We start from the raw sequence: 25,215 nt of genomic DNA on the forward strand, positions 1-25,215 counted from the left end.
TCCCCAAACACAGAGTCATCTGGTGTTTTCTGATAAGTCCAGCGATTGGTCCCAGGCTACCACTGTGGATGTGTGTGTCCCATGGTTTGTCCCCAGCAGCGGGGGAACTGGTTCCTCCCTACGGGTTCCTCCCACCTTCCCGCCTTGTCCCTCTGCTGTGTGTTCAAAAGTCAGTGCGACTCACACTTTTCCAGATGCACAGAGTGCCCCTAGTCTGGTCCTAAGTCAGACCAGCGATGTTTGGTGATTGCTCCAGCCTTGGCTTCTCTGTGCCTGACTCCCTTGTCCATACTTACATCTGTGGGCCACTCTGCCAGCAGCCACACAGGCTGCAGAGCTGACAGAAAGCCTCGAGGTGACTGCACAGGACTGACTTACAGCCACCTGTTAGCACTGGTCCAGGGTTTGCCGAGGCTGTCTTCTTAACACAATGACCTAGAGACCTGACCCATTATGTGGCTGAGGTGGGACGGGCCCTTCCTTCTGCCCTGTGGTCCTGCTGCAGAATACTGAGCATTCTTATATCTGGGCTGCCTCCAGTGTGGCCAGGTGGAAGGAGGGACCCATTGGCCTCTACTCTATTCTGATATTTTGTAACCTCTTCTGAACCACAGACTCTTTGTGAACCGGATGGAAGCCCTGTACTGAATCAAGTATGGCCCTGTCCAGCAGAATTTTCTGCAACAACTGAAATGTTCACTATCTGTGCTGTCCAATACAGTAGTCACGTATGGCTACTAATCGCTTGATCTGAGACTAGTGCAACTGAGAAACTGAATTTTAAATTTTGTTTAATTTTCATTCATTTAAATATAAATATTCATATGTGGTTAACGGCTACTGTATTGAATAACACAGCTCCACTGTAGGGCTCAGCAAACTTTTTCTATAAGGGGCCAGAGTGTAAATATTTTAGATTTTGCAGACCATAGGATCTCTGTGGTAATAATTCAACCCCAAAGTTGTAATGCAGGCAAAAATTCATAGACAATTTATCAACAAATGAACGTGAGTGAATTCTACATTTACAACTTCATTTACAAAAAAGCAAGCCAAGGGCTGGATTTAGCCAGGGGGGGCATCATTTATTGATCCCTATTCTAGATTCCTCCTAAGAAAAAAAGAATATATATATATATCCATATATTCAAAATTCTGCCTCTGATTTCAAGAGGTTTGCAGACCTTTGACATCCAACTGTAGTCCCTGCCCATGAACTCCAGGCCAGAAACTCGGACTGAAAGGACTCTGTGAATGCACCGTCAGATCTGCACTGCTTAGTGGAGGAGTGCTTGGCGTCGTTCCCCAGAGAGGATGGTGTGATCATGGATCAATAGGACACTTTTCTCCTAAAACCCCATGAAAGTCCAGGCCTCAGACAAATATCTACAAGGATTGCTTAATGAGGCTGCCACAAGGGCCTGGCCACGGCCCCTGTGTGTCAGCGCCTCCAGGATCTCTGCAGGTGCCAACCCTAGTGTCACTGACTCCCTCCTCCCACCGTCCCCAAACACAGCCACTCTCCCCAAGGTCAACATGCTGTAGGAGAACATGGCCAGAGAGACGCGGACGAGGCCTCGCTTAGCGAGGAGGTGGTAGCTCCAGGTTGGAGAGAACTGGTTCGGTTTCAGGGCTGAATGTTCAGGGTGAACACAAGCCAGGCTGACCAAGATCACAGATGTGGTACTGGGGGACCTGAGCAATTTTTGGGTGGGCTATCTTAGGAGAGATATCTCACGTCAGAGACAGGGCTTTGTCAGGAGCCCTCAGTTAAAGCAATTTGGAGCTCACAGTTAAAGGCATATGGAACTTGCTCTGCAGCCGTCTCAGAAACCTTTAGTTAAAAATGACTGAGACCGTCTCAGGAGCCCTCAATTACTCAAGCCCAGGGTGGAGGTAGGACTTGCCCTCTTTCCATGGTGTATTCATAGCCAAGATAAAGGTGGTATCCATTTCTATATTGCTATAGCTTCATTCAAGAAGGCATCACTTTTTCCTTAAGTTCTCAGAGGTAGAAGAAAAAAAAGCTGACTGGCACGCTTTACTACGGTGTTATGCCAGTGCTGTTATTATCATTAACAGTCTTAAAATATGCCTATTAACAATCTCAACACAAAATAGCAGTGCGGGTCTTAGCCAAGAGCATAATTACCTATTAATGAGATGTAAATTTCCCAGGGAAATGACAGAGATCTTAAAGTACCACCTTCTGAACTAACATTATAAAGTTAATAATAACAGTAGTGTATAATCTAAAGATATCAGTGTTAACCTGAATGCTAACACCATATTTAAACAGGCTGAGAAAAGTGGAAATTATTTGCATAACTCAAACCAAAAAATCCTACTCTGGGCTATTAAGGAAAAAGTGCTTGTTGTTCTCTGAATGATATAAAACCGACTCTCTGCAGTCACTATATTGAGCAGAAATTATTTTCAGATACTAATTTTATTTCTTTCACTTAGGGTTCATATCTCTCTTATTTCCAAAAAACCACACTGAGGTACCTTATACAATGAAGCCCAACAGAAAACAGAATTAAAAAGATAAAAACACAACAAAACCTATTTAGGGGCACAGACAAGTAGATGTTCCCAGGCCCTCAGGAGAAGCTACTGCAGCTGAGCTCCAATTACAATTCTCAGTGTCCTGGAAAAGCAGCCTGGACAGTTGAAGTAACTGAGTTTCTGGTTAGTAACCAGCCTTGTTACGACAGGTGCAAGCTCTGAATCTAAAACAGCCCTTCCCTGCAGCTATTACAACCTCCCTTGTCAGGCCCCGGTGGCCGTGGCCGAGAGGGGTGGCACCTACCTTCATAGCTGGCATGGAAGCCCTGAGCACTGACCGCATAGTCACTGATGAGGCGCAGAGAGAGGGTGGTGGCTGCGCTGACGATGGTGGCTGGTAGCTGAAAGCCTGTGAGCCTGAAAGACAAAGAAGCATGATTTAGGGAGAATGGCGCCCTTGGGGACTGCACATCCATAAGCATTTATTGAGCCCCTGCTGAATGCACAATAGGGGGCTACTCCCCCAAAGCCATGCGCTGTCCCTGACCTGGAGGCCTGCCTTACTTTGCGTCTCTTCTCTTTTCCCTCCTTGGGCACCTCTCTAGTCTCTCCGCTTTCTGGCTGAGAGCCTTTGAGGCTCTGGATAGACTTTACCACCAATTTACAACTAATAATTGCCAATAGATAATATTTATTCACATACTGTGGAAAACATATCTAACCCTATGTAGCAGAATGTGGATGCTTCTTACCATAGACTTGATTCTTTAAAAGGAGTAAGTCTATTGCTTTCATGAAAAATGATAAGTGCTTATTATTTTTAAAAAGATGAAACCAAAAAATAGCAACCCAATGCAATCTAGAAATAATCATTCTTGACAGCTGACATAGAAAGAGACAGAAGGATCAATAGATGGGATCATCTTCAATGAAATAATTTTATGCAAATGGGATCATACTGTACATGATTTTAAAATTAAAATGCTCAAATCTTTTTTCCTGCAAGTTAAGTGAAGAAAAAGAAACCAGGGTGAAATGGAAGGAATTGTTGAAGCTGAGATAATATGTTTTTAATACAAGAGAGTCATTTTTAAAAGATTCTTCTAATGTTCAAAAGAGAAAATAATGAAGCTTTCATTGAACACTTGGGAATGTATTTTAGGAAAGAAGTTGTCCACTGCTGGGCACCCATACATGGTGGCCCCCACAGGTGACCTGACTGTGCACACAGTCTCCTGTCCCCCTTTGTCCTTTATCCCCTATCTGAGGCTCACCCTGCCTCCCCTCCACCCTCACCAGGGCTCTAGGAGGGATTTCAGGTTTACATTTACCCCCATATCTCTCCTGAGGGGTCTGCCCCTGGGAAAGTTCACTCTGGATTTGATGAGACTGAGTAACAACAGCAGAACATTAGGGGTAAAAGGGTTTATACCAAACTCTGTTCTCACGGTGGAAGGTTGAGTGCTGGAGTCACGTCTGCCTCTGGAGCATTCTCAATCCATCTCTGTCTCCTCTGGGCAGAGCTCTTTATATAGAGACACTGACAGTGATAATGGCTCATTGCCAATGGGTGTGTAAGCATTAGCCTTGCAGTAGGCCAATCACATCACCAAGTGATTTATGGTCAGGTGAGGATCCTGGCCATAGGAACTTCCATTTTCCATACACCCCATTATAAAGTAGTCTGGGATACTGTGGTGCTCCTGGATCCCTTGCTATACCCTGCACTGCTGTATCACATCTGGATGCTCAGATGTCCCCTGCAGAGCATGGGCATTGAGTTCAGACAAATTAAATCAGCTATTTGTTAATGCCCACCATGAAAAGCCCTGTGCTAGATGAAGCCCTTGTGCTTCCCACCATCCTACTCTTATAGGATTTGTGTTAACTCAGGATAAACTCAGACCAAAAAAAGTGATCAAACCTAGAAATGGATGACCATGTACGTTTCAAGGTCATCTTCTCTTCAGGTATAAAAACTCCCAGCAAAGGATCCCTACGTGACCCCATATTCTCTCCCTGTCCCTGCCCTGTCTCTCTGTCTCCCTCTCCCTCATTTTCTCACATGGGTCAAAAACTTGTATATAAAATAATGAAACTTGTATATAAAATACATATTAGAAGGAAGCACATAACTTTTTGTTTATCATATTAACTCGGGAAGGCCTCTCTAAATGTGATGTGATCAGAGGATTCCCTTGGCTTCTACCTGCCCATCTTCTTGCAGGCAGCTGCCACTGCATGGGGTTCTGACAGGTGCCCCACCTGGTCACCAGCCACAACTGGGCACATGGCCAATCACGGCATTTCCCTCATCTTTATGGGCTGGTCCGAGGCATGGGGATGAGGGAAGAGCACCCAGAACGCAGGCGGCAGGTTCACTCTGAGTCCTTCCACAGGATACGATATACAGATTCTGAGTCTATTATTTTTGGATTTCTAAAGCATTAGAATGCCAGCTTGGGACTGCCAACAGCCTTTTTTTTACCATTACACAGGGCCTATCTGCTTTGGAGAAAATGATATTCCACATAGATATAGACAAAACTGAAGAGTGAGAAGAGAAGAGAGATGGAGCCCCAATAATATGTTGTTGAGATCCTTGATCCACCAGGTGGAGAAATCTATTTCTGCAGGGCCGGGTTACAGGAACCAACGTTCTCCTTTGCTTCCTTCCCTGCCATTCTACCTTCCTGCCTTCCCTCCCTCCCTCCCTCATTCCTTCTTTCCTTTCTTGTTTTTTTTTCTTTGCTCAAGCTAGTTTGATTTGGATTCTCTCTCTTGAAATTGATTGAGTACCGATACATACAGCATGAAACCCCAGAGACCTTAAAGGAAAATACTGCTTGATTTAATTTTGTGAAAATAAAAGCATGTATGCACAGCAAAAGATACTGTAAAAAAAGAAAAAAGGGGGCGAGAGAGAAATGCAAACTGGGAAGCTTATGCATAATATGTATGACTCGGAGAGAGTATTTATAATCTATAAAGAACACATACAAATCAATATGTAAAGATAGACAGGAAAAGAGAAAAAAGGGCAAAGGACACAAACAAAAGGATGTTCCATGTAATTAATACCAAAAATACAAAACTACATTCACAAGACTCATTTTTCACCTATTGGCAAATATCCAGAGTTGGCAAAAGTTGAGGAACACAGATCCTGTAGTCATCAAAAGGAAAACAAGGAAATACTACAAGTCACACAAACACATATTTAACAAACTAGATGAAATGGACCTGCTCCTTGACAAGCACAAACTACCATAACCTTCACAATGTGAAGGAGATCATTTGAATAGCCTTACAGCTATGAAGGAAACTGAATTTGTAATTTAAAAAATCCCCAAAAAAGAAATAGACAGATCCAGATGGTTTCACTAGAGAATTCTACTAAACATATACAGAAAAATTAACACCAACTCTACACAATCTCTTCCAGAACAGAGAAGAAGAAGGAACACTCCCAAACTCATTTTGTGAGATCACTATTACCCTGATACCAAAGCAAAAGACAGTACAAACACAGAAAACTAAATACCAATATCCCACATGAATATAAACATAGAAATCCTTAACAAAATATTAGCAAAGAGAATTCAGCAACACATAAAAATAATTATACACGATAACCAACTGGGGTTTGTTCCAAGGATACAAGGCTGCTTCGATAATTGAAAATCAGTCCATGCAATTCATCATATTAATGGGCCAATATTAGACATGATCATATAAATTGATGTCAAAAAAGCACTTGATAAAATTCAACACTCATTAGTGATTAGAAAAGAAAACTTTCAGAAGACTAAGAACAAAAGGTGACTTCCTCAACTTGATGAACAGCAGCAACAAAAATCCCACCGCTAACATCACTTAATGGTAAAAGACTGAGTGTTTTTCCCTTAAGGTTGACAGTGAGACAAGGATCTAACGATCCAATTAGAAAACCAGCAAAAGACACAAGGAGACATTTTACTAAAGAAGATATAAGGACGGCAAATAAGTGGATGAGAAAACGTTCAAAGTCATTAGCCATTAGGGAAATGCAAAAACCATGATGAGATATTGGTACATATCACTAAAAACACTGGCAACAGCAAATGCCAGCAGTGTAGGGCAACTGGATTTCTCATCCAATGCATACATATGTAAAACAGGACAGACACTCCAGAAAACCATTAGGTGGTTTCTTTAAAACAAAAGTCTACATGTACACTAATCATACAACCCATCGATCACACTCCTGGGCATTTATCCCTGAGAAATGAAAAGTGGTGACCACACAAAAACCTGTACATGATTGTTCATAGCAGGGTTGGGTTTTTCTTTTTTGGGCAGGGTGTTGGGGGTTAATAGCAAAACCTAGAGATGCCCAAAATGTCCTACAACAGGTGAATGAGCAAACTTCAGTACCACACCATGGAAAACTACTCAGTAATAAAAAGGAACATGTAACAACTTTGATGGATCTCAGAGGTATCATCCGAAAGAAAACAAAGACGACATACCAGATGATTCCATTTATATGGCCTTCTTGAAGTGACAACATTAAAGAAATGGAAACAACCCCCCCAGTTTAGGGGTTGCAGGGTTTAGGGATGCAAGAAAGGGGAGTGGGTGTGACTACAGAGGACCAGCATGAGATCTTTGTGGCAATGAAACAGTTCTGGATCTTGATTGCAGTGGTGACATGAATGCACACATGTAATAAAATGATATAGAAGTATGCACACATACTGCACCGAGGTCGACGTCCTGGTTCTGATACTGCACTATAGTTACATTACATGTACCCAAAGCAGGGAACAGGGAAGGGTACCTGAGAGCTGTATTATCCCTGCAACTTCCTATGAACTTAAATTATTTCAAAATGAAAAGTTTTTAAAAACTATACATGTGGCTCACACTCACACTCTGCTTCTATTGGACAGCACCTCAGTCCTCCGTGAGATTTGACCTAACCTCGGTCCACCCGGATTGAGCCTTGAGCTCCTCCTTGGCCCTTTCAGGCCCCTCCCTTCAGTTGCCTCCTGTTCATTCCAACCCTTACAGTGCTCACAGACACACGCACCCCCTGCGGCACTGGCTGGGCCCTTGCTGGAAATGGACTGATCACCGGAACCATAACCCCGGTGCCAAGGCCACCACTCGCCTGTCCCTTGGCTTCCTGCTGACTTGCCCATGCACTGGAAAGCCTTCCTCCACCCCAGATATTCACGTGTGTTGATGACAGATGGCAGCCCCCGAAGGACCCTGGTATTTATTAAAATACCGAATTGTCCCCAGTGGGGCCAGACCTATCTGGATCTGATCTCCAGGCCCCATCTCAGCTGGCCCTGATTGTCTCTACCTCCAAATGGGCCCAATTCACAGCAGCCGCAATGTGCCCCTCACCCATGTCCGCCAGAATTATGCCCTTGAGTGCCCTTCCCAGCCACTTACTCTGAGGAGAGCCTTTTTCTTCAATGGCCTACAACTCCATGGGGGAATCTCACACCTCACCAAGGCTTCTCCCATGAAGTTGTCTCTGGGAATGGCATTCTTCCCACTGAGTGGAACTGGATTTTATTCCCCTAGTTAGTTCCATGACATTTTTGAGCTTCCATTAAAGATTCCCAGACCCTAGTTTCTTGGTAGTATATTGACGCAAGCTATGTGAATTGCTAATGTACACTGTCAACAAACAATTACAGTTTTATCACTGGTAATATATGGAATTGCAGCATACTAGGCATTTTTTCGAATCATATTTACCACTGCTCGGCTATTTCCCTGGCTCGGTAGATAAATCCTAGCCTGGTGCTAAAGCTGGAGGGGTGTGGAAGTTTGAATCTCCCCATCTGGACACTTGAGCCATCATTCCCTGGCCCCAGTTCTCCCTCACCCACTCCTTACCCCTGAATCAGTTTCAGACAAGCCGATGGCCTCATAGGAGGAGCTATCGTGCTGTATGTTGGAAAGAGCAAATAAAACTTGCTCATCTTTTATCTGTTAAGTATATAAATACCATACTGAAAGAAGTGAGGTATCCTTCAATAGTGGATCCAGAGTTACTGAAATGGGGTAAAATGATGGGAAGAAAGTTGCGAGCCCTCTGCCCCCACTGTTGTGGGTTATCTGCCCGTTGACTCTGTGCAGAGAACAGCTTTTGTGAACTGGAAGCATGGCCATCGATATAAGCTACTAATGCATAACTCATCTTCTGCTTTATCAATGCTTATTGTCTTTCCCACTTCCTGGAGAACATTCTTTTTGCTTCTCTTTCCCTGCCCAGAGTAATCCAAGGTGTTGGAAATTGGTGATGTCCATGACCCCAAACTTCTCACTCTCTCAGTTCAGAATCCATCAATGGCTTCCCACTGTTCTTAGGATCAAGGCCAGAATGCCTAGTGAGTTCACAAAGCCTGTATGACTCGGCCCCTGCCAGATTCTCCACCCTGTATCCTGCCTGGCTGTGGGGGCTGCTCCAGTGTTCTTGGTCAAGGGCAGGGGCATAGGCAATATGCGGTGCATTTCCTGTGGAGAATTTGTAAACAATAATAAAACGGACTTGAAAAGTCCACTTATTGTCACCATGCATCTGCACTCCAGTGTCAGTGATAAAATACTGTTCCCCGCCTTTCTCCCCGCCCTCCCCTTCACACTGCTGGCTGGCTTCACTTCCTTTAATTTGTCACAGCCCCCGCCCCCGTCCTCAGGGTCTACGCACACACTGTTTCCTTTTCTGAACACTTTCTCACATGCCTCCACCTGTTTGTCTAGTTAACTCCCTGTCATCGTTCAAATCTCACTGCAAATGTCTCAACATTATTTTCAAAAGGACGTGTTCTTGGCCTCCCAGACTAGTCTATCTATTTTGCATTCTTGGAAGTCCCTGTGGAAGTCACTGGGCCTTTTCATCATGAATCTCTGGCTTTCCGTGCAGACCCGTGGTAGAGTGGCACCTCCCCATCCTTGCTGAGGTCAGCCGGGCTGTGGCACTGATGCCAGGGAAATGCAGGCAGCAGCCGAGTGCGCTCTTCCAGGAGGACGGAGCTGCAGGAGCTGTGGCCCTTCTGCTGAATTCCCCTTCCCTTCCCGCTGCCTCAGCCATCCTGGGTCTCTGTCAGCTGGGGTCTCTGAATGACTCCACCCAGCACAGAGGCCCTGCAAACCATTTTGGAACATCAAGTACGGCAAGAAATAAACTTCTGGCAAGCTAAAGTAATCGAGTTTTGAGGGTCGTTGGTTACCATGGTATTGTAGAATGTAGATTTTATTCTTATTCGGGTAGGGTAAGGCCAACCTATCAGGAGTCAATTGCCATGGAAAAGACAGTTCCAATTCCCAAGACTAGAGGGCATGCCATGCCACACGGGGCCACACAGGGAAGCACCAGGGTGGTCAGGAGGTGGGAGGAGCAGGAAGAAAACAGGGGTAAGAATCTTCACTGGGGTTTTAGGGGTTGGGGAAACAATGGGTGAGGCAGGGTAAGCAGGCTCTGCAAATTAATGACTGGCTGGTTGGACTAACTTCAGGGGGCTCCAGGGTGTAGGGACTGGCCTCGGTTATCTGACACTCTGCCCTGGTTTGATTAAGGCAGGGGATGGAGGCCCACTAGATAACACTTCCTCAAAGGAGGTAGGCGGGCTCTGGATTGGCTTGCCTATGAAAGGCTCCCTCCCAGAGGAAGAGTTTGCCCTCTCTCTGGGAATTAGCCCACCCTGGGAGGGGCTGTCTCCTCGTAGGCCAGGTCACTAGCTGTCAAAGCATCAGAAAAGACAGAAGATAAAAACATGATTAATATACACAGCACAACATGATCCATCCTGACTAATGTCCCTTTTTCTCTTCCTTTTCTAGCATTCATCACAGGTCCTAATTAGAGGTCCTTGGGGTCAATATTTTTATTATTTTGTGATTATTTTATGATGGTCTCCCTGACTAGACTGCAGGCTCCACAAAAGCAGTGGCTGTGTTTGTTTTGCTCATCCTTGTCCAATCCCTTGCTTATTATTTTGGAATGAATGAAGAGCTGATCATCTGGCATTTCCAGGGGCAGCCACACAGTGTCACAGTACATACATCCTGATGCTGGCAGTATGGACAACAGAAGGGAGAGACATGTAGACATACTCTTAACACTTACCAACTCTGGCAAGTTCCCTACATACCCAGAATAGGAAGTGAGATACAAGGAAAAAGCAGACTGTTTTGGACACCTCCTTTCCCTCCCAATCGCTGCAGGAAGAAGAGGGCCTTTTTAAGGGGCTATCAGGAGGAGGAAATGCTTGGATGGTAGAGGACAAGCAATGCGCCTGGGTTGGAAGGTGAGGTGGCCCACCTCCTTGGTGGAGGCTGGGAGGGTAGCCGGACCCACCTGGCAAGGCGGGACTATACACCCAAAGGCTCCCACCCCAAGCACAAGGGCTTGCGCTCTCCTACCCATGCCTCTTGCCACTCATCCAACTGAGCTGGTGCTGCCCACCTTCCAGTAACACTGAGGCTTGGAGCACATGGGCAGGTGCCAGTGTGCACTGAAGGCCAGGGGGTCCTCCTGAAATGCTGGGGTCTGGACAAGGCCTTGTTTGGGGGAACCCCAACAATGGTGAAATGGAATTTATTCATGAATGGGGGGGGCCTAGGTCACATTTTTTTAAATGCAGCGGGATGACAATTTTTCCACGCAAGTGAAGTGTTTGTAAAGCCCTGCCTGTAAAAATAAAAGCTTGTTTTCTTACTCCAGGAGATAATACCTCTGTTTGAGAACTCCAGGGCTCTAGGTTGACTGACTACCAACTTTCTGGGCTAGGGCAGCTTGGTTTTGAGGCACCAGGCTTGGGGTAAAGAGATCTCCAAGGAACCTCGTTGGGTGGGGGACAGTTGAAGACAGTGGGCATGTAAAACAAAAGGGAACTGCTCAAAATGAGAACTCTCTTCAAATCCCTGAAGGGTCACACCTGACACGTCAGTGTCCTCGTGAAACGCTTAGCAATGAACAGGGACCACAGGGTGGGGGCTCCGAGGAGTCAGACCTGGGTCCACGTACAGAAGAACTTTGGCAGTCACACCTGCTTGGGGAGGAAATGGGCCACTTCTCAAGTTCAGTCAAATTTTAATTATTTATTGAGTGCCCATGGGTCTCAGAGGCAGGTAGGAACAAACCAGGTTTTCCTCATCTGAGCCTTGGGCCAAGTTCCCTAGGACATGGCTTTGCTTCCACCAGTCAGAGGACCAACAGAAAAGACCAGAATGAAACTCTTTATCTCAACCAACTCCAGTCTGGAACCTTGGAGTCCGTTAGCTCATTGGAGTGACCCCATTACTAAGTGTGTGTAAATCTTGATTCCTGCTGGGTAGAGAAACACAGGAGGGAGAGACTGAATATTAAGGCTTCATCCAAATGTCCTCCAAGCACATGGGGACCTTTTGAGGATGGGGACTAAACACAGTAAATATTGCTGTGGTTGGTGCTCTAGGCCTCAAGGGAAACCAGAGATCTGGTCAGCTCCAAAGGCATGACTGGGAATGATGGAGACATAATGCCCCTTCAATGTGGGTGATGTGGCTCAAGTGCCCCTGCACTACTCTGCCTGCCTTTCTTTCTGTCTCAGGTTGCATCTTTCTTCCCTTTGCTCTCTCCTTCAGCCACACTGGCCTTTACACTTCCCTTGAATCTCTAGTGTTTCTTTCTACCCCAGGGCCTTTGCATGTGCTACTCCTAGGGCTGTATGCACTGCTCTCCCCCTTAGCCACCCAGGCTGCCCCCACCTTACCTACCATCCCCACTAGCTTCTCAGGTCTCAATTTGAATGTTATTTCCTCTGGAAAAGGCTTTAGGCATCCCTGATAAACATTCTCAGAGAACAGAGTACTTCTCCTTCATAATATTCATTCCAACTATAATGAACTGATTTTCTTATTGAATTACTTGTGGGTTATCTGTCTTTCCTTCTTGAAGGTAAGTCCCTTGAAGGCAAGACTATGTTAAAATTTTTCTCTTCATCACTAGTACATAGCACACATATCAGGTGCAATATTGTTACAGACTGAATGTGTCCCCCCAAAATTCATATGTTGAAACCCAACTCACCCCATGTGGTGTGAAGGTATTGTGAGGTAAGGCCTTTGGGAAGCAATTAGGATTCAGTGGGGTTGTGAGGGTGGAGCCCTCTTGAACGGGATTCCTACCCTTGTCAGAGTGACAAGAAAGCCTGCTTCCTCTCCCTGCCCCCACCACTGAGGATGCGGTAAGAAGCTGACAGTCTGTGGCTCAGAAGACCACTCTCATCGTATCCTCACTAGGCTGGCATCCTGATCTTGGACTTCCGTTATCCACAACTATGGGACATAAATCTCTGTTATGATAAGCTACCCAGTCTATGGAACTTCCGTTACAGCAACCTGAGCTAAGATAAATATAGAATGAAGGAATGAATATTCAGCTAACAGACTGGACAGAAAAGGCCTACTGTCCTTGGAGAAGGCCAGCTTACAAGGTCGGCCCCTGGCGGGCATCTGGGAATGTGGTTTCGGGAGGGTCCCTACCATTCCCAGAATTGATAAGAGTCACCTGAACTATCTGTACGAACATTTTGGTTTTACACCGAACACCTGCTTTCTCTCTAGGAGTCTGGAATGTTGGTACATGGCAGGCAGAGGGAGCCTATGCAATCTGCCTCCAGGAAAAACTGGGCACTGAGTCTCCAATGAGCTTCCCTGGGGTGGCAGCATTTCACATGTGTGGTCACAGTTCATCGCTAGGGGCATTAAGCATATTCCGTGTGACTCCACCAGGAGGGAACTTCAGGAAGTCTATGCCTGGTTTATCCCAGACTTTAACACATCATGGCGTGGCTTTGCTGTTTTGCTCTGTTATGCCATACTAAGTCACAGCCGTGAGTGCAACTATACACTGGATCCTTGAGTCCTCCTAGCAAATCATTGAAACTGAGAGTGACAAATGAACACAACATGATTCTTCTGGAAAGTACAAATATTAGATTTTTCTCCAAAGGATACTCTTCAGTGTTCATAATTGGGAAATGCTGGGTTAAACTAAAGGAAGCAAGGACTTTTCAGAAAATAAAACAAACAACAAAGGGCTTGCAGGGGCTTATAATAAGCTAACAGCAAACTTCCAAGGCAGGAAAAGATTACGTAACAACTCTCAACCCATTTGATTGTAGACCCTTCTATTCTTAGAGCAGCACTATGGGGTGGGGTTCTGTGCAAGCCTCTCTGGGAAATGATATGCCCAGGAAGGCAGGGCAGGAGGCTCAGGCTGTTGCTACAATGGCCAGGAGGCTACTGATGCTCCTGGTCTCAGAAGCCCTGATACCTATAGTGATCAAAAGACTGAAGAGATGGTTCTTGGGCTGCCCCAACTGGAGATTGTTGTAAAAAATCCCATTTCTGAGGGTGATCCACGCATGTCTCATCCTTGCAATCTTAAAGAGCCCAACTAATATAGAATTATCCAGGAATAAACAGTAATATAGCAAATTGGGCCTTTATTGAATGGCTCTAATTTAAGGCTCTTAGCACATCAAACAGTGATATAAAAAAAGACATGTCAATTGACCTTGGGAATAAAAGAGTAAATGTAAGCAACATTTGTCACACTGACAGGCTTGGCAAATAGTGTTTTGATTTGCCGGCAGCCCTACTCCAGACAGCAGCCACTAGTTAGATACATAAACCATTAAGCTAAAAACAGAACTATCATTACAGGCATCATCTAGTAATTTGCAGGTAATTGATGGACATTAGTCATAATCACACACAATACACAGACACACACATACACCCCTACAGACACATGTTCTCTCTGGTAATTTCCATTTGTATTTCATCAAGAGCTTGTAAAACTGAGAACCTTGGGAAAACTGGGATTTCTGTGGTTTAAGTATATATGTCGTAAACCCTTTTTTTCTTCAGAGCATCCTGTGGGCTGGGGTTCTATGGAACCTTCTCTGGGAAATGAAATGCCCAGAGCAGCCAGATCACGGAGCTCATTGGTCATGAACCACAGACACTCCTTGTCTCAGAAGCCCTGAAACCAATAGTAACTAAAAATCTATAGCCATGGTTCTTGTGCTGCCCCAAGATCTGGGGATCCTTGTAATAAAACCCCATTTCTGAGGATGACCTGGTATTGGCCAGATATCTGCTGAAAAACCCCAGCGTCAGTCCAAGTGAAGCCCAGCTTAACTCTAATAAAATGTTCTAGTCATCCAGAAAACATCCACTGGCTGTACACACCTCTGCATTCAGCTGCATGTGGATATTTATTTTCTGGAGGCCAGTTTCCCTCTCCTATGTATGGTTGGGTGGGAGCAATGCTAGGCCTCCAAATCGCGATACACACTTTCTAGGATGCGCACAGGCTTTAGAAGCAAAGTCTGGAGTCATAACAGGCCCACCTGCTGAGGTCTAAAAATAGGGAAGCAGCGCCTGTATGTTCAGAATGCAAATCCTCTAAACACATTCACTCTGTCAACACCCAGGAGTATTTGCCATAGAACCGCAGCTTCTACTGCTGCAGCAAGGAGTCCTGGATATTCTCTTCATGTGCTACTGTGCCTGCAGTTCCCAAAACACGTTCCATGGAATACTATCCAGTGTTATGTTAATAGATTTGCCTGAGAAAACCCACAAATAATTTTTGGGAAATGTCACATACAAAGTAGCACTGTAGTTCCCAAACTGTGTGCCAGGGTACCCTAGGGTGCTACAGGGAATTCACAAGAGCATGCAAGAACACTTAAAATTTTCAGTATCTGTTGGACATGCAAAGTATTAGCCTGAGATAATAACAGCTTCACTGTGAAGCTATGTTCCACTAGATGACTTCCTAGCTTTGCAAAGCTGGATATTGGCATTTGGTGTGATATAAAGTAGGCACTGTGGGAAAATCAGTTTGGGGCAGGATATAAGGGTGGTGGTATTCAATTGCATTCCAAGGTTTCAGAAGCTGTGCACAGCCCAAGCACCCACATTATGTGAGTAAGAAACTGAGGTTTTTTTAAGGATGAAATAGAAAAATGACTTTTTTCTTTCCATTGATACTCATTTTTCCCCGCAAATAGCTATAAAGTTGTTAGGGTGTAAATAACCTATTCAGTTATTCAGACCTAACTACTTAATAAATGGAAATGCTAGGTTTTTCTTTACCCAGGGAGCACCATGGAAAAATTACTGAAGCACCTAACAGCACCTCAAACTAAGAAAGGTTGGAAACCTGTGCATTAGTGTATTAAAGGCTCTGAGAAGTCCTGCAGCAAGAAAAATACACACACACACAGTTGAAGCCAGCATGCTCCACACTTCCAGGTTCAGCACACCCATGAACAGCCTTCTTTCTGACATGAGCTGAAGAAGAGGAGGAAACCAGCGAGACACATGTTGGGGAAGAGATGGAATAACTGGGGAAAGTGCAAGGGACAGCAAGTGTCAAGGTAAAATCTAGGTGGATGTTCCCTAGGATTTGCTCTATGATCTGATAGGTTCAAAGAGGATGATTTATTCCTATTATTAACATTTAAAAATGATTTCTCATCAGCCATTCAACAAATATTAATTATGTGTCCTATTAAACATTATGTACTATGGTTGGTTCTGAAGATAAAAATTTTAAAGATATGGATCTGGCCTTCAGGGAGTTCTCCCTCAAAGGGAGGCATTTATATTACTTAACCTGGAATTTCAGCCGCTTCTCATCACTTTCATTACTACCACCCTGCAGGCCACCTCCATCTCTTGCCTCAGTTATTGTATAACCTCCTAACTGGTCTCCCTTCTTACGTGTGCGCCCCATACAGACCATTCGCAATACAGCAGCTGGCACCATCATTTTAAGTCAGATCATGTCCTTTTCCTGCTTAGAACCCTTCAAAAAGTCCCACTTGATTTGGGAAAAAGCCAAAGTCTCCATAATGACCTAAAGACCCTGAGCAATTCTCTGCCATCACTACCCACTCCCACTCCAGTTACATCTCCCTTTATCACCAACTAGCCTTCCCCTGCTCACTCATTCCACCCATAATGACCTCTGCTGGGCCTTGACCTCACACCTGCTAAGTTTCTGCCTCAGGGCCTTTGCACTTGCTGTTGCTGTCCCTTTCCCCAGTTATCCCATCTCTTCCCCAACATGTGCCTGGCTGGTTGCCTCATCTTCTTCAGGTTTTTGCTCACATTATCGCCTTTACGCCAAGGCTTCCTATGACTGCTCTACAGTTGCAATCCCCCCAAACCCCACTTCTTGGCTCCTCATGTCTCTGTCCTGCATTTTCTCTATAACACTATGGGCATCTGGCATACTTCATGTTTAATTAATCCTTATTTATTAAACCCTCCTTTCCCCACATAGCATATGGATTCTATGAGGGCAAGGGATTTTTATCCATTTGGTTCCCTGGTCTATGCCAAGCATTAGAGAATGGTGCCAGGCAAACAGCAGGAGTTAATAACTAATTTTATCACTGCTAAAGACACAGTGAAAAATACAACAGTTAAGTGCAGTGATAGAGATGTGCCCAGGGAATTCGACATCACCATCGGGAGCTGATCTAAAAGGATAAACTGTTAGCCAACCACCCAAAGGGCAGGGAAGGTAGAGGGAGGTCAGGGAGGTCATTTCAAGCAAAGGGGATGGCATGAGCGGAGGAAAGACAAAATTCAACTCTACGTGTAATTTATGAAATTATTCTCCAACCAATGACAGGAAAACAAATGGATACAACCAGCTGTTCATCCTCCAGGTGTTTGCCATGACTGCTTAATTACCAGTCTCCCCAAGAGAGGGGATTTTTCTGGAGGCTGCTCAGCCTTCTGGCAGATGCAGACTTTATTTCCACAGGATCCTGGAAAACCCTGACCCAGCTTGGTCTTCCATGACAGAGGCTGAAGCCTTCAGCTCTGAAGGTCAAGGGCAGGGTTGGGAGGATGTGGAGAGGGGGCTTTGAGGAAGAGGGGCCATCATGCTCTGGAAGACTGCTGCCTCTGCATCCACCTCCCCTAAATCGGGCTCAACGACATGCCTTCTTTGGGAATGGGAGAAACTCTCCTTTCACCAAGGTTGCCCTAAGTCTGGATTTCCTCAAAGGGCTTCATGGAGCAGCTGGGGCCTGCCTAGGCCCTCAGATGGCACCATTTTAGGATTGGCACTACCTGGAAGAGCTTTGCGTTTTCTGTTCTTCACGTACCAGGGGGACACAAACAGCAGTTGTCCCAATGTCAGTGAGTGGTGTCATCCCCTGGAGATGTTCCATTCTGAAGACACACCCAACTAGCCTGACAGCTTCAGAGGCACCCTGGGAAGGGAGCAGGTGCAGCCTCGGAGAGCTCCAGGAGGTTCGAGATGCTGGAAATGGGTGGGAAGGTGCAAGAGGGCTGGAGGCTGTATGGAGAGAATGGGGTAGCCCACTCCACCTGCTCCTGTACCATGACGCTCTTCCTGTTGGCCACTAGAGCCTGTCCTAAGCATGCTACCTGGGCCAACAAGACTGGGTCCCCATGTCAGAGATGGCACTTTGCAGCGTGTCACTGGCAGCACCTGTGCCAGGGGAATGACAATCATGGTCACTGCCAGCTGCCACACACCCAGCTCTGGCAGGTTTGGGCATGAAGCAGAGGAGCCCAGGCACTATCCTTGTGGACTGGATAGAAATGCTTCCTGGACCCTGTTGGAGGGCAGGACCAGGCACAGAATACAGAGGATGCCATGTCCACTGTCTTCCCGTGCTCCAGTGAACGCCAGTGAAGAGAAGCCTCCAGAACCAAGGCCTCAGGGAGGAACTGCGCAGATTCCCTTCTGAGAAAGGAGAGTGCAGGGGGGCCTCTGCTCAGGTCGGGTTTCCAGGGCCAGGATGGGCTGTGGGAACAGGTCAAGCTGGGCCCACAGCTATGTAGTATGAAGCAAGGCAAGGCCACAGGTGACTAGTGATGGTTGTGCGAACAGCAGAGGATTGACTGACCTGAATCATCACATCCAAACAAGAGATATGTGCAGTCGATAGGCAAGAGCCCTTCCCCCGGCTCTCACCTGGAGACCCGAGAGAGGGAGCCAAAGGGCAAGGAGACAGTGCGGTCACTTGGGGCTTTCTGCAAGGGACTGGGGGACTCTCTTGGCCTTTATTTCCCAGGGTCTGTCAGAATCTCTAACTCTGGTCTGGCTTCCAGATTTTTCTGGGCCACCATGATGCAGAGCTCTGAGGGGGTGCTATTCCTATGATAGTTGACAGCACTGGATTCAAAACATTACCTTATCCCTGAGTTCTGTCCCTCTGCCTGAAGCCTCAGAATTACACACCACTCAGCCTGAATTTGGAACTGGGTTTTAGCCCCTCAGGTGACATCTTTCCAGTCATCTTAGGTGCCACACTCTGCCAAGCAGGGACTGATATGGCACAATCCCGTAATCACCAAGAGCCTGCCCACATCTGTGGAGAGTGAAGTGACACAAAGGAAGACACAGAAGCCTGTAGACAGGGGCAGCATTTAAGGGACTGACATCTGAAAGCATTGAGGGTCCCACGTTCAGAGAGGTCCCACCGACCACACCTCCTAATGTTATGCTGTCATAGTCCATCGGTCACTCAGCTTTATTCCCCTCATAGAGCTAAATGGCTTAGGTAGATGTATTTATTTGTTAATTACTTAATTTCCTCTGCTTGGATATAAGCTCCATGTAGAGCAAGGACTTTATCTGTCTTGGATACCTTCATGCTTTCAGTGCCTAGCACAGGGCCTGGCATACAATAGGTACTCAACAAATAGGTATGAAATGGAATGAATGAGTGAGGAATTGGTGGTGTCAGAGAAGCTAGAAAAAAGAAGTATTTCACAAAGAATAAAGTCAACAGCAGCAAATGCTTCCAAGGGGAAAGGTAAAGAAAGTTAAGAGGGCCAGTGGCTTTTTCCAGAGCAGTACTGGTAGAGTGCTAAGACTGAAACTGGGTGACAGAGGGCTCATAGGAAGGGAGAAGGTGGAGACACTGAGCCTAGACAGCTCTCTCAAGAAGTGGCTTTGAAAGGAAGGGGGGCAATAGAAACCTACTTTAAAATAAAAGCCATTTTTGCCTCTATTCAGAAAATGCTCCTTTCTACCTTTCTCTCCTGCCTGTCCCTTCCTGTGGCTTCTCTCAGGGCACACACCATTAATCATCCCTCATTACTTTATTTTTTAATAGAATAAGCAAGTTCATGGGCATTTGTTTCAGTCTGATATTCATTCTCTTGGCAGGATAATAATTGATACTGTAAGTGACCTCATTAATCAACATGGACAATTAGAACAATGTAAGTGGAAGACAATTTGCCAGGTTGCCTGTGTAGGACAGGCTGAAAGGTCCCCACTGTCTCTAGGTCAGAATGAGACACTTCCATGGGTGACTGGCTCCTCATTAGTCCACCTTCTTGGTCGCTCCAAGCAAAGTAGAGACAAGAAATCTCCAAGGAAGGTTAAAATTTAGTGGCACACATGGGGTCAAGATGGGTCCATTTTCATTGCTGGGCTCTGCCATCCTTGAAGCCCTCTTCCTGTCTTTCCTCCTTGGGGAAAACAGGTCTGCCTGCTCTAGAGATTTCCAAAAAGGCAAGTAAAAATGCAACTTGAGTAGATGAACTTTGTAAAATGTAGTAAGAAAGCATGCCATTTTAGGGCAACACCTCTGGTGAATCATTGATCAAGTAGAATGCTTTCTGTAAGGTGAATTATCACCACCTTCATTCCCTTTCAAAATGAGGTACCAGGTGGGAAAACCATGCAAATTGACAGGTATGGAATATCCGGGTTTCAACACAGCATTTATAAACACACAAGAAGAGGAAAGATGGGCTAGACATTATCACACTAAGAAATTCTTAAGTGACTTAATGACCATGTAAGACATCAACCAGAAATAGGGCTTTGTGACAGGTCCCTGTCCTCAGTCCTGCCCTGTCCACCATAATTGTTAAGTAAATTCTTTATTTTGGAATAATCTGAGATTTATAGAAAAGTTGCAAAGAAAGTACAGAGAGTTCCTATATGTGTTTCATGTAAATTCTCCAAATATTAACATCTTCCCTAACCATGGTAAATGGTCAAAGCAAAGAGCTGAACATTGGCATTTCACTATTAACTGAACTACCAGCCTTTATTTGGATTTCACCAGTTTTTCCACAAATGCCCTTTTTCTGTTCCAAGATCCAATCCAGGATATATTTAGCACCACAGTTGCTAATATTCTTTAATGGAACACAGATGGCACACTGGTCAATTTATGACCGAGACCCCAAATCCACAAGGTTCCCTCAGGTTTAATCTAGTGGACTTATCCTGAGGACAGATAAGAGTAAACTTTCGTCCTTGGGTTCCAGACCCAAACTGTCAGAGTAGTTGCCAAACATTCCTGGAGCTCGAGGCTGACTCTGATTGTGTGATCTGATGCCAAGAAAGCTTAGGAGACCTTGCAAACCTTCCCAGGACTGGAGTGTCCATAGGGAGAGGGCAATGATTCTGGTCTATCCATGTGGGTTTATTTACCCGCTTTTATTATTCTAAATAATTTTTAAAAATAAGAATCTTTCAGAAACACAAGAAAAGCTAGGGAAGAATATAAAGGGCACCCATGCAATAAACACCTGCTAAAGAAATGAAACACTCAAACACAGCCAGGAGCAATGATGGGGAGAAATAACCACCCTTGGCACAGTGACAAGTCCTTCACAATCTGGTCTCCACCTCTTCTCCCATCAGTCACTGCCTGCTCCCACCCCAAACAACAATAACAATAAACAATCAAAAAGTCAACTCCCTCTCCTAGATCCCTCAACCTCATCTTTCCAGCCAGGCAGGATGTCTGGCGATTCCCTGAATATAGCCGTGGCATAAACACTTTAGCCCCTGTGCATCCACTGTTCGCCCTGTCTAGACTCTTCCTGCCCCACTGCCATCTTGAAATTCCAGTTTCTTCTTTAAAACTTCGTTCATGCGGCAGTTCCTTTGTAGTGCCTTCCCGGATTCCTCCTGGTGCTCTGCCTCTAACCCCTCCTTGCTCTAGACACATCTCCCAAACTGCACTGACTTGTGCATTTCCTTTTTTTTTCTTTTCTGCCTGGACACCACAAGCTCTCCAAAGTTAGGGCCCGTATCTGGTTCAACTCTGGATCCCAAGGTCTAAGCATAGGGACTGGAATGAAGTGGGGTTTGGCGGGGGGGTGGGGGTGGGGGGTCTTTGAAAGGCCTACAGCCAAGTGTGTTGGTTGAGAAAACAGCTCTAAAACTAGAGGTGCTCGGGTTTGCGTCCTGGCTCTGATGCTTACTAGCTGTGTAACCTTAATCAGGTATTTTAATGTCTCTGTGCCTCATTTTTCCCTTTGTCAAATGGGGGGTTAATAATGGTATCTCCCTCGTGGAGTGTGGACATGATTCGAGTTAATATAGGTAAAGTGTTTAGAAGGGTGCTCGGCACATAGCAAGTGCTCAATAGCTATTATTGTTTTTATCAAAGTGTATAGCACCTGTTGTCTACAGTCACCTGGGTTGGATTTCTACAAAAACAGGACCTGTGTTAAAGAAGGATTTGAGTATAAGTGAGTTTACTTACAAATTGACGTCAGAAAGCAGTGTGGGAGAGGGGAAGTGAGACAGGAAAGTGGAGGCAACCCCTCATGGGGTCCTCGTCACATAAGGTGCCACAGTGAGTGCATGGAGTTAAGTCCCACTGTGGGGATGCTGGGAGTAGGTATAGACATGCAACGCAGTTATCCTCTTGAAGGGAGATGAGGCTACAGTATTTATCTACCAGCTGTCTTGTTTTGTAGATCGTTGGTTGCTCCTAGGAACATCTGCTTCAGCCAGTGGGCTACAGTTATTAGAGCGTCTACAGGTGTGCCTCTGCCAGCTCTCCCCCACTCCATGATCTGGGTGGAGAATGTGGGGCAAATGCACAGCATGACGTCTGGCTGTGCCTCAGGATTCCTGGCTCCCTGCTCTCAGCAAGTCCCTTCAGTGCTGTTGGCCTCCTGACCCAGCTCTCTCCGTGACTCCATCCTGATCCCAGCGCTGAAAACTGATTGGGGTAACCGGCCGGAGAGCCACACCACCCTCAGCCCCAGGCTGGCGGCTGGCAGGAAGCTTCCCTTCCCCCTCTCCTAGACCCCCTCAACCCCAAGCCTCCCCTGCAGTTCCATTCTGACATTTTTTCTGCAGTCTTAGTAGCCGGAGGCTCCTGGCAGGAGCGATGCCCTGGCACACTGGCAGGACCATGGCAACACGGAGGGCCCGTGGCAGTGACTTGTGGCCGGGTCCCGCCCCCTCCCAGCGGGCAGCTCAGAGGCTGGGCCAGGGAGAGGTGGGCGGGGAGAGGATCCGGCTGCCGCTGCCGCCCTCCGCCCCCTTCGCCGCCTCCTGTGGCTGCGGCTTCTCATTACTCGCTTCCACAACCCCCTCGCCTGTTTGTCCCTGGTGCCTGGTAATTAGGCTGTGTTTATTAAACCATGGGCTCTGGCTCTGCTCACCCGGACTCTGCTTACCGTAGATTTTCCTGCGAGGACTGCAGAGATCATAAAAACAACAACCCACCTTGTCTCTCTGGCTTATTTACTAACATGGCCATAAATAATCAGGGCGATTTACATATTACTACTTGGCTTTTTATAGCACCACACATCTGAGCGCTGGCAAGCAAGGTGGGGGCTGGGGCAAGGAGGCCAGTCGTGCTCTAGGCTGGCAGCGGCATTGGCCAGTGGGGTTTCTGACCCTCCTTTAACCTGAAGTATGGCAGGTTTGGCCTCTCCTGGCCTGAAAGCGGAGAGAAAACCAGTGTGGGGAGTGAGATGGGGTAGGAGCGACAACCAGACAGCTGCCTGGCCCGGGGCAGAGGTGATGACTCCAAGATGTCTCTTTGCAAAGGATGGCCTTCGTGCTGGAGAACAGAGAGACCCCCCTTCCCTAGGGCTCTGCATCCCAGAGAAGCTGGTCCCTGCAGACCACTCACACATGGGCTCTCCATTTAATCCCTCTCTCTGATCATTTCTTTACCTGCGAAAGGGAGAGAAGGTGAGTACCTACCTCAGAAGACCCTTGTGATGAGCCAGGGAATTAATACAGGGAATTTGCTAAGCATGATGCTGGCTTCAATACAAGCAGCTGGTATGACGAGGATGATATAAAAACAAATCCTCTGCCTTCCTGCAGCTATCCAACAACATGGTGATGAAAAGTAAACCAAGAGTCATTCCAAGGAAAGAGAAGGAATGAGCTGTGAGGCCACAGTTTGCAAGGCTGTGGGATCCGAATGGAACTATGTGAAGGACCCACAACAGCAGAGGGCCCCTGTACCCCCCGAGGCCAATGGGACAGGGAGCAGGCAGGGTTAGACCTAGAGCTGCCACCTAGGCCTGCTGTACGGGCACCGGCAGGTATCAGGGTGTCAGCCATGGGGTCCCACACACGCCCACAGGGCCACCCCGCCCTGGTTCCCAGTGTGCACACCCGGCCTGTACCCTGCTCAGCCTGCCTCACTGAGCTCCAGCCAGTCCCCTCCCCAGCAAGACTGGACTCTGCCTGCTGCCTGCACCTCAGCCCAAATTACTTTCTTACTCCACCCCTGCCAGGCATGAAGCATTTTTACAAGCTGGAAGAGTCCTGGATGCTGCATTCTTAGATCCCAATTTGCTTTCAGCCTTGGCGAGGACCCAGCCTGAACCAGCTTTCGAACCTCTGCCTCTTGGGCATTTGCCAGTGAATGTCCAGGGCAATGAAACCCAGCCCTGGCCCTCCTGCTTCCACCCCATCCCGTAGTAGTCAAGGTCCCTGCAAATCTGGTGACTGGGCCCCTTGCTATGTGCCATGGGACAGAAGTATGAAGGGTCGTGGCAAGAGAAAAAGGGGATGAGCAGTGACCACAGTAACGAGCCTGACTGGAACCTGCCTGCGTCATGAGGGCTCGAGTACTCAGCGACACAAAAGTCACTGCTACACTTGAAAAAGGATGAGCCATGAACGGCACCAGGAGTCCAGGTGCTTCCCAGGGGCTGCGATGGGTCCGCTAGCACTCCTTCTAGTGCCTTGAGAAGGCCACCCACCTTCTCAGCTCAGGGCCTTTGGCCAGGTGTGCCTCTGCCAGGTACCTACTGCCCCCATTCGGCCCTCCCCATCCTTCAGGTCCTGGGGGTCCTTCTGTGAACACTCATGCCAGCATCCTGGTGTCTCTCTTCCAGTACCCCATTTATTCCCGGCAGAAGTCTTATTGAAAGCTGTTATCAATTTGTTTGTTGTTTGTTTCTTTGTTTACTTGTCCATCTCTCCTACTAGAGGCTAAATTTGGGAGAGATGGGAATTTGTACACTTTATTCCCCCACTGTTTGCCCAATGCCTGGTTCACTCCTGCAGAGTGACCACACAGCTGGCCAAGTGTAATTAACACACTATCCGGTGACCCTCAGTGCCTGCTCCCTGCAGGTGCACAGGGACAACTTGGGGAACACATGAGTGAATGAGCAAGGCAGGCAGCAGGAGCCGCTGTTGTGGTGAGTGCTGCCATCCCTGCCCCAGGGGGTGCCTCCTGCTGTCCTAAGCCCCTTGCTACAGATCCTGAGTTCTGAATTCTCATCAACCACCATCCTTGGGACTCTTACGTGGCTGGTCCCATGTCATGTGTCAAATGCCCACCCCTCCATCCCCACCATGCTGGACCACTGAGTCCTATGCCCAGAGCCACCTCTGGACTGCCAGAA

At 46.7% G+C, this 25,215-nt stretch overlaps 1 protein-coding gene across 4 annotated transcripts in view; it reads right to left on the reverse strand.

The window, feature by feature from the left end:
• The window catches only part of CSMD2 (CUB and Sushi multiple domains 2), a 598,906-nt gene that overhangs the window by 478,986 nt on the left and 94,705 nt on the right, over positions 1 to 25,215 (reverse strand). For all 4 annotated transcript variants that reach the window (XM_057499978.1, XM_057499977.1, XM_036885219.2 and 1 more), the window contains exon 3: positions 2,813 to 2,925. In XM_057499978.1, coding sequence (XP_057355961.1) covers positions 2,813 to 2,925 — 113 coding nt within the window. The remainder of the gene's footprint in view (positions 1 to 2,812; positions 2,926 to 25,215) is intronic.

This window comes from Manis pentadactyla, chromosome 4 (genome assembly GCF_030020395.1).
Source record: "Manis pentadactyla isolate mManPen7 chromosome 4, mManPen7.hap1, whole genome shotgun sequence".
NCBI classification, from domain to species: domain Eukaryota; kingdom Metazoa; phylum Chordata; class Mammalia; order Pholidota; family Manidae; genus Manis; species Manis pentadactyla.